This window comes from Aythya ferina (genome assembly GCF_964211825.1).
Source record: "Aythya ferina genome assembly, chromosome: Z".
Taxonomy (NCBI): domain Eukaryota; kingdom Metazoa; phylum Chordata; class Aves; order Anseriformes; family Anatidae; genus Aythya; species Aythya ferina.
Genome location: NC_140299.1, coordinates 50,332,942 through 50,343,315, shown reverse-complemented (window position 1 = coordinate 50,343,315; position 10,374 = coordinate 50,332,942). Strand labels below are relative to the sequence as shown.

Here is a 10,374-nt window from a genome sequence, read left to right as displayed (position 1 = left end):
AAAATAAAGGATGCTTCAGTGGGAGAAACTGCAAGGGACAGGGAGATAGATGGGATTTGAGCTTCAAATTTATTTTCCATAGTAGAAGCCTCATGGAAAAATAAGAAGAGGATAACATACCATACTCTTTTCTTGCTCTGTGACAGTATGGGATATATAAAAACTTAAATTCCCTGTAAAAGATAAAAAAAAAAAAATGGCATTCTGTCATCCTGTCCTGTTCAGGTTTCTGTGTGCATGTGTGTTTGCTTGCTTTTAAGTAGAAATTTTGGGGAAACAAACAAACAAACAAACAAAAACTTACATGTTTTAATTGGTCTATTTGACAGACATTCTAAAGCTGACCTTGTTTTTCCCATGGGAAAGGAAAACAGGAACCTTCTTATTTTAGTTATTTTCCCTCAAAATAAAACACAACTATGGAAAGGACAGTAGGGTGGAAACAAGAACAACTCTCAGGGTCAAAATGTCTAGATAAAAGTTGATCTGTAAATGCTAGTGAGTGTATCCTCTCCCATTGCAAGGTCAGTTTATTTTCTAAAGAAATATGCCATAGGAATACATATGACATGATTACATTTTAATGAGTGTTAATTCATGTATATATAATCTTATTTTCAAATTGCAATTTATAATCATTATGCAAAGGTTAATGTATCTGAAGATCACAAATTGTAATAAATATTCAGATTGTCTGATAAATGCAGAGTTTACTGCCATTAAAAAGAAAGATTGCTGACAACAATCAGTGAAGAAGGAGAGAGAAATGCTAGCAGATTATAGCTCTGATTTTGCAAAGGTATGGGAATACCCTTTGATTTTTTATTTATTTATTTATTTATTTATGGTACACATTTTGAATGTTAATGTTCTGATGAAGACGGTTTCAGACAGCCTGTGAGGCTACTGCTGTACTTGGTGAAGCAGAATCCACTGAAGAGTTGCTGAAGCAGAACTGAAATTATAGCCTCACTTTCAAGAACAACAGTATTGTCAACTAATTACTTCTAACACACAAGTAGGATTCTCATTCCTTTTTTTTTTTTTTTTTTTTGGGTGGGGGGGGGGAGGGTTGTTTCATTGATTTGTTTGTTAGTTTGTTTGTTTGTTTTTTTGTGATAAAGTATAAACCCTTAAAAGGCAGCTTTTCATCTTGGGTTTTCACTGGTTCCTTGGCAGTCCTGATCCTTTATGCTTAGAAATACAAGAAATGTACAGAAGAATGGAAACTAAAGATACAACTTGTAACTATCTGTAATTGCTGCAGTGGGAAGTGGGTTAAGTTCTCTGTCGACTAGATGAAGGTATTTGTTTCACAGAAATTGCTTGTCTAAATTTCCGTATTTATTTTGAAAAGTTATAACCTCTATATTGCATATCCATGGTTAACACTGTCTATATATAATGCATCCTACATAGCAGGTTGGGAATACTGACAGCAGACTTAAAAATTACAATAATTAAATGAATGTGTACACCAATTATGTTGTTGCATATTCCTTGTTTTCTTTCCAGAAAGTATATTACAGTTTATCATTTACAGATGTTGCAGATGTAAGAAAGGGTAATATAAAATCCATTTCATGTCCTTTTGAGCTGCAAATGGCTTAATTTTATTTTATTTATATATTTAGGTAAGGATTTATGACTGTTAATACTATAAATTTTCTACCTGCTGATTCTCATAAGAACCAGCCTACAAGGATTTTAACCATGTTACTCCTTTTAAAGGCTTTAGAATTTTTTTATTTTATTACTACTATACATTTAAATATTCATTGAGGAGAAGACTTGCGATACTGATGTCTGTGTATCTGTATATCCTCTTTTAAAAAGAGGGCATAGAGAGGAAGTCTGTTGGGTGCATATTTCAAATCACTGCACAGGTGCATGGATGGTATAAATACATTGGTGTTTCACAGATTCATGCTTTCAGATCTTCACAGGTAGTATTTCATAAAGCTAGCAATTACTTTAGCAAATGCAGTGAGTAATTCAAGCTTTTAGAGTAGCTTTGACTTTTTGCATGTATAAATTGTCCTCACACATCTTACATTATGTGAGTGCATTAATATTTTAAAGGTGAGGATTCATTTTAAACATTCCATGGTGCATTAAATAAAAGTGAGCTGCATGGTATTGGAGAGAATGTACAGAAAACAACAACAACAACAACAACAACAACAACAAAAAACATGATAAATTTCTTTGTTTTATTGCTAAAGTTAACCCCACCAACTTGCTTGAACAATGCCAATAGCTGCAAGGCACACCAAGAGTGTCTTTTCCCATACAAAGTCTTTAAAAGCTGTTGAGAAGATAATGAAGATATGTGTCTGCAGGGAAGGGCAATGTCAGTTTGATAACAAATTTGTAAAAAAGAGGATCAAGTATAGCCATAAAAGGGTATTGTTAATACATACTCATAAACTGTGTAGTTGCTGTTGCAAATTACTGTACAGTATGCAGTACAAGTGGATATAAGGTACATTTGCATACAAGGGTAGGACATATGTCATTTAATTTTTTAGCTTTGTTCTTTTCTCTAATCAAGTTTAGTTTATTTACAACCGGTTTAAAATGCCTGTCACAGCAACTGAGCTGTGGGCACATGGAAATATCTCCACTCAAATAGTTTGTGTACAGATGTTTGAGCCTGAAGAAACTTGCCATGTGTTTTTGTAGCTAAGGAAGTGAGTAATCAGTGAAACTAGTATGGGTGGTATAGGAAAATCATGCACATGGGCTTGGCACAGTTGTGTGCTTGCTACATTCCATGGGATATTTCATAATGGAAACCCAATTGCTCCACTAACATAGGATACCTACATATCAGGCATACATTGTGAAGCACCCAGTCACAGGACCACAATCTGCCCTTACACATTAGTCCAGTAAATCTCGAATTAACAAGAAAAGGACAAAGGGAATACTCCAGATGTTTAAAGCAAAGAATATGCTGTTTTGTCTTAGTCTTGATGAGTTCATTGCTTAATTGCAATTTTTATCACTTAAAGGGCCTTTATCACTTACAGGGCCAAAAGTGTAACTAGACAAGATGGTAATTAAGTCAGCAGAACTGTAGCAGTATGCTTGGCCTTGGGTCTTGTTAACAGGTCGAACATATTAAACCATATGTCTCCATGAGTTGCTTTTGCTGGTCAGATTCTTCTTTTCAATTAGCTTGTTTCAAAGGCCTCTCTTTTTGTTTTATGTGATATAGACAGAACAGAGCAATGAATGATCTGCCAAGAAATAGAAATAAACAGATGCCACCACACTAAATGATGTTTCATCTTTAATGTTTGTTGTTGTTGTTTTTCTAAAAATTAAAATACCTGCTTTAAATCCATGTACACATAGATTGTGCATGTCACATTTTAGACTGGATGTCTTCAATACATGTAGATTTTTGAGTTACCATTTCTGCATTTCTTTTGAAAGATGAAGGGCCAGTAATGTTAATCTGAATGCACCTCAGGCTACGCTGGGACAAGTTTTGGCAACTGATGGTCAGCTCCACAGCCTCTCTTGTCTCTCAGAGTATTTGTGCCATACTCCAGCCACACAAATAGGATTACTGGAGAGTTTTTGAACTGGTAGGATACAGAAATTAGGAAAAAGGGTAGAAGTGAGATTCTACTCCGCAAAATGAGAATGTGATTTACTACTGTCTCTTTGGTTGTGACTTTTCAAAAAAATACAAGGCTTTCATGAAAAGAATATACATATATGAATGTTGACACAAAACATCATTTATGTTGTATACGGTGGTAAAGAAAGGGTAGTTTAAACAGAACAACACCAAATTGTAAGTTTCTAGAGCTGCAGATCTTGTAGCCTATCTTTCCATTAGTTCTACTGTTTTCAAAGTAAGAAGCTTTAAAATATGAGCCCTGAGGAAATCCTTTAACTATAGAGCAATTTTCAACTAAAGTCAACTTTGAAACAAGTGAAATGCAGAAAGCCCTGAAAGACCAGTCAAAGGTACTGTGAACAAGTTTTAACTCTAAAGAGTCCTGTGAATTTGTATCTTTCATACCAGTGTGTAGCTAGCTCTATTAACTAATTCAATGTCATTTTAATTTCAAAAATCTTAGTGGCTTGACAAGAAAAGTTGTCTTTTGGTGACATTTGACCAGATCTTGTGCTAATAAGTCAGCTTCTGGGTTGAAACTATATGAGGGATATTAAGTCTTGGGATGTCTCAAGGACTAACATGTTGATTCAATGCTGCTAATAATATGCAAGTTCAGTTCTGTTTCTTTATTACTTTATAAATTTAGTACCTTAGAATGTAAGCATCACCTCAGGGAGATCTATAATTGAAGTACCTAATGGATGTGTGCACACTGGCAAGGAGAGCAAGGAGAAATTATAATAACAACATGATGTGGATAGAGTGATGTGCAATTGTGTACTTATTAAACAGAGGATTAGTCACATCTGCAAGGAACCCATTATAGAAAGTAATTGACTAGGGCAACCCTGCGTTAAAACAAAACCAAAAAAGCAGGGCTTTTTTTTTTTTTTTTTTTTTTTTTAAGTGAAGGATAATCTATTATTTTTTCTAACAATTTTAAGTTTATCTGAGATGTAAAGAAATAAAAAATAAATAATATAAAGAATTCTTGGAATGTTGGTTACATCAATTACTTTTAAACAACCTTGAGGCTTTTCCACCCATAACATAACCTGGATCATTTCTGAGTGACTGGAACAAGCTGAAAAGAAAGCTCCTGTCTCCCCTGTCAGCCTTCAATCTGTAACACAGAGGTGTGATGGAGTTCAGGCAGGCTGGAGGAATTCTTACAAGGGCTGCAGAGGTCCTTATACAAGAAAATACACTTTAAAGTTATGTAACCATTTCTATGTGGTCTCCTACATAGGCAACATTTTCTGTTGGAAGAAGTTTCTGGTGCCCAACTCCAGTGGAGCTCTCCTGACACAATCAAAAGTGACTGGCAGGGAAGAAGACAGAAGTCTCGGGGTCTCCCTTGCAGCATCCACCAGCTGCTGCCCATTCCAAGTCTAACTAATTAGTTGTGCCTAGAACTAACACCCAGATAATGTCAATAGCTGGTTAACTTCTGCTTTCAAGTACCTGTGTACTGCTTTCAAGTACCTGTGTAGAGACAGTTAAACATCATTTTGATGCATAGGAAGTAGTTGATGATATCACTAAAGTTCTGGCTTGCAGAAGTGCTCCAAATAGGGCAAAGGGTGTGATTATGCTGGGTACTGTGCCTTTCTCTGGAGACAGACTGCCTGTCCCCACCACCTTATAATCATATACAGTGATGAGTACACTCAGAAGGCTGTCTGGAGCCCAAAGCTTAGGAAATATATTTCTTTCAGCTTTGCAATGCAGTCTTGTTATTTTCCCACATATAATCTATAGCATAAAGATTAGCATTCAGAGTGTGAAAAGCTGCTAAGTGTAAAACTGTCAGACATCCCCTCATTCCTAAAATCAATGAGTAGCACTTAATGGTATGAAAATGAGCATCTTGTTTGTCTCTGTATTATCCAGAATAGGTGCCTATTCAGAGACTAAAGTAAAATAATTAACTGCATTTGATTATCACTGAGTTGCTGATTGCACATATCTCTCTGAAGTCAAGTTTCTTCAAAAACTGGAAAGATACTGTGTGCTGGCACTATGTGTATTCCAAGTTTGACATTTAAAACCAACATGTCAAAAGCTGATCTTCCCTGACAGTTGTTTTCTCCCACAGTCAACTGCAGCATTGACATAATGCATAGAAAAATGTCAGGAAAGCATTTCCTAAAACACTCAGATCTGTGAGAGCAAGTATGGAATACTGCATCTTGTGATTGCAGGTTTAGGGAAGAGTGTTAAGTGTGTATAATATGCATATAGCTGACAGTGTGTGCTTAAATGACATGGAAATCAATGACATAATGTGTGAGTGTTAGTTTTCTGTAGTCAAACTACCAGAGATCTTTAAGAAGGGGGCACCACTGCTTTTTACCTTCACTGTAGTATCTCTACCACCATGTTACATGCCCGTCTCAATTTATATATTTCTTCTTTTATAACAAGGTTGTTTATCACCAGAGTTATTTGCTCCACAAGGTATCATAAAAACAAAAACAAAACAAAAACAAAAGAAAGCAAGGCAAGAAGGAAAGGAAAGGAAAGGAAAGGAAAGGAAAGGAAAGGAAAGGAAAGGAAAGGAAAGGAAAGGAAAGGAAAGGAAAGGAAAGGAAAGGAAAGGAAAGGAAAGGAAAGGAAAGGAAAGGAAAGGAAAGGAAAGGAAAGGAAAGGAAAGGAAAGGAAAGGAAAGGAAAGGAAAGGAAAGGAAAGGAAAGGAAAGGAAAGGAAAGGAAAGGAAAGGAAAGGAAAGGAAAGGAAAGGAAAGGAAAAAAAACATCTTTACAAGACTGGGTGTTCCTTAAGTTTTAGCTCATTGTTAGACAGTTCTCTGCAGTTTTTATCAGGTAGTAGATGAAACGAGCTTTTAAATAATGAGAAGTTAACATTTCAAATCTTCCTACCCTTTCAATCGTAAATTGAATCAGGCAACAATAGCTGTGCAATTTTAGTATTTTTGTTGCTTTAAAACTTTCTCTATTCTGTTTGAGGCATTTTTTTTAGAATAATACTATCAAAATAATATTGTGACTCTGCTTTCTGAATCTACTTATACCTGTTAACTGGTTTTGCTGAGGTATGCTTATAACCATTATTGACCTTAGTCCAGTTACAGAGTAGTAGCTACAATCACTTGCAAGTTCCACTTGTGCAAGCCACGCACTGCACTGTATTCTTCTTTTCCTATTTCTTCTGAACATGTTCAGTTGACACAGTGCTGCCCTTCGACCTTCAACACTTCTGTTCCTGAGGTCATTTCTCAGGTGGTGTCGATGACCAGGCCTAAGCACGGCATCCAGCCGTGCTTCCTTCCTACTGGAAGGAAAACCCAGTATGTGAGGGAGGAGGAAGCAGCAGCTGGCAGACACCCAGGCAGACGGACACAGCAGCAGAAGTGCCAGGCCAGTGGTAGCACAGTGTGTGCTCTGCTGTCCAGAAACAGCCAAGCTCAGCCACAAATCTTGGCGATTCTCTTGCTACCATGGAGCAGGTTATATAAAAAACATTTTCTTGTTAACTGTACTTGTAATCCTCATTCTGATTTTAAGTAAGAAGAAGAAACATTTGCCCTTGAGCTGCATTAGTATTTGACTTGTTTTAGACTGCCTTCCTAAATGTTTTCCTCTCATTTCAAACACTATTTATGCCCTTTTCTTATAATTGCTGTGATGTCACAAACACTGGGCCTTCCACTTTGGAGACACATTCATTTTACTGTCCTGCATCAGATCCTGGTCTGTCCCACCTCAGAACATTTCTGGTCTGTGTATAAAGCCTTAAATACACTTGTCTTTCAAGCCCCTCCACATACAGTAGTATCAATTGCAGTTTGTCCATCCTGCAGCAAGGAATGCAATTTGTTTCCGAATTGCTTTTTCTGTAGGCTACCCACTGGAACACTGTGATTAAACCTTCATTCACTTCTAGGGAAAGAAAGTTCTACCCCAGTCCAAGTGGTATGGTAGGAGGGAGAGATTCCTGCCAGCTCAGGGTCTGGTGACATGTAATATCACTGACTGGATTCTGCAATGCCAGCAGAGTAGTATGGAATTTCTGACATGTCTCTCATATGTGACACAGAGGCAGGCAGAACTGCTGTCAAGTCCCTTTCCATCTCATTTTTCTCCACGAGGACAAAGTTGCATGGAACTAAACAAAAGGGCTATTCACAATTAATGTTGCTTCCCCCTTGCCCTACAGATAACAAAGTGCATCTAAATGGCTTCTACTCTGACCTCAGCAAACTAACGATGAAAAGAAGGAGACTGTGGGATTATTCGTTTCAGCTTCCCTGGATGATGGATGGAGAGATATTCAGTGCCACTTTGGTGCCATCTGGGAACATGACACCAGATTCTAGCATGACCCTGGAACAGAAAACAACCTTTGCCTTTGTGATTTTATTATTTATTTTCTTGGGAATCCTCGTTGTTCGCTGCTTCCGAATTCTCCTTGACCCCTATCGGAGTATGCCAACCTCAACCTGGGCTGATGGACTTGATGGAGTGGAGAAAGGCCAGTTTGATTATGCTCTTGCTTAGACACTGAGAATTGTTAAGGCTTATTTAGCGCACTGATAAAATAAAATAAATAAATAAATAAATAAATCAGGAATGTATCTTATTTTGGTTATGCTTTACATTTTATCAAATATTGTAGGAGTTACAATATGCACATATGGACACTTTTTTTAAAATATGAAATCAAGTAAAATTTTTTACAGTAGTTTAGTGAATTTTCCCATAGGAAAAAGAGACAGGTTGTATTAGCAGAATGGTGCTTCAAAATGCATTGGAACAATATATAGTACATGTGATCTCTTACAATTTGATAAGAAACACTACAGCAAATGTTTGGTTTTGTTTGTTTGTTTGCTTCTGGGATATGCTTTTTATCATTAACCAGACTCTGTGGAGGAAAGCGCCTTATAAATGTGGTAAGAATGCCTTTTTATGATCTGTACATAGCAAATAAATTTCTCAAGCCCCACAAGTCTCATTTTTTAATCCCATGATCTGAGGACAAGTGAGTAAATTTCCTGTTCTGTAAGGTAAGTATGAAGGCTCTAGAAAATTTCAGGAGAAAAAATGCCTCAATTTTTTTCTGAGGTTTAATGCTCTTTCTTAGCATTAAACAGTGATTAAGCTACTTAATACTAACAAATCACTGACCGTAATCTTTGTTGTGAATAAAATATGTAATGGCTTTGGCCTATCTTTGTCTTTTTTTGCCAAAACTGATTTTTACTAAGATAAATTTTTACATTGTTCTTACAACAGCTTATGCAAACAAATCTCAGTCTTGCATGAATTTCAGACTGTGTATTTCAAGCATTCAGTCAGTCTGTTTATTTGGTGTGCAGGTCACATTGCATTGTTCTGTTTCCTAATTGGCTGACTTAAACATCAGCAGTAAGAATCAATGAAAAACCATCACCCCCTTCATAGAGAAGTATCTCTGAAAGTGCTTGTACAATGAAAAAGTATTCCTAGGAGTTAATGTAAGTAAAAACGTATCTGCATGATCGATTGAGGAAAAGAAACATTTAAAAGATGGCATTAAATTCAGTAGAATGACTTACAGTCCAAGTGGATGTTTGCAAGCACAGTTTAGCAGTACTGAAATACCATAGTGGAAATAACATCTGATGTACTGCCAGGAAGTAAAGGCCACACTCCTGAACACACAAGAACCGTGAAAACAGTCCTGGTGCTACCTGGTTTGTGAAATGTCTCATGGAATGGGAAAGGGAGACAGCATGCTGCCTGTTTTAAGAAAAAGCCTTAGATCCAGCTATTTTGCACTCAGTATAACAATGACAGGCAGTTGGGAAGTATTCCCTTTGTGCTTTGGCTTGCAGCCTGTAAATGGAGGAGCAAAGCCAGCCCCGTAGCTGGTACAGCTGGGGCTGTGCTGACTCACTCGTGCTGAGGCCCTGACTCTCACTGTGGCACTTGGAGCTATTTATTTCCTTTTGCTGCTTGTCCTGTCCATCGGTTAAAGGTTGTAGCTATTTGTGGAAGAGGCAGTGGGACAGAGGGTGGCTCATCACTGTGGCTATCACAGTTCACAGGAAGGCAGTGAGAGCTCCCAGCTCAGCTCCATGATGAGAAATAAAGGAACAGGGCTACAACCTGTCACTGCTGGCATACAAGCACAGCTCTGCTTCTCTGTGTCACGGGGGCAGTAACCTTTGAGACAGAATGGGCAGAAGGGACAGTATTTTCCAAAAGTCATGAGGTACTACTGGCTTTTGCTACTTCTTGACCTGTACAAGGGCACCTCGATCAAAGCTAACACAAATTTCCAGACTATTAACCAAAGGTAATGACAGGGTGACATACAAAAGATGTTGCTGTTGTTGCATCAATACTGCCTAAAGCAACTTGTTGTCAATATTTATGAAGCTGCATTAACAGCATTTCTACCTCTGGCCTAGGATTTCTCTCCTGTATCAGGGTCTGTTTGTTTGAAGACACTACAAATTTGATTTTATTTTAAAAGAAGACAACTTTTCTTTATAATTACACTGAAAGAGGGAGGTAATGTCTTCAACTGAAAAAAGAAAGTAGACCGGTGTTCAAGTGAGGCAATTTGATTCTTGTGTGGAGCTTGGAAGTCGCTAGCTGAGGACTAATCTGGGGACTGAGCTTGCCAGCATCTCTGGTATGTTTGGAAGCATTCCAAGGAGATATTTTTGTAAACCACTGGGATAAGTCAGTCTGTTAAGGGGAATTTAATACTGCTGGGCAGTC

General features: G+C 37.4%; 1 protein-coding gene across 3 annotated transcripts; it reads left to right on the top strand.

Annotated features, from left to right (window-relative positions):
* The first annotated feature begins 460 nt into the window (after positions 1-460).
* CTXN3 (cortexin 3) lies at positions 461-8,418 on the top strand. 3 transcript variants are annotated; one of them, XM_084505350.1, is made up of 2 exons: positions 461-524; positions 7,820-8,418. In XM_084505350.1, exon 2 carries the CDS (start codon positions 7,870-7,872, stop codon positions 8,158-8,160), a length of 291 nt encoding a protein of 96 aa, XP_084361476.1. In that variant the 5' UTR covers positions 461-524; positions 7,820-7,869; the 3' UTR covers positions 8,161-8,418. The 3 variants fall into 3 exon arrangements, with proteins under 3 accessions (XP_084361476.1, XP_084361477.1, XP_084361475.1); XM_084505351.1 differs by lacking the exon at positions 461-524 and adding an exon at positions 654-799; XM_084505349.1 differs by lacking the exon at positions 461-524 and adding an exon at positions 654-1,018.
* The last annotated feature ends 1,956 nt before the right edge of the window (positions 8,419-10,374 follow it).

Bases quoted from the DNA above. Each gene is read 5' to 3' on its own strand.
- CTXN3 (XM_084505350.1), top strand. From the start codon at position 7,870: ATGAAAAGAAGGAGACTGTGGGATTATTCGTTTCAGCTTCCCTGGATG.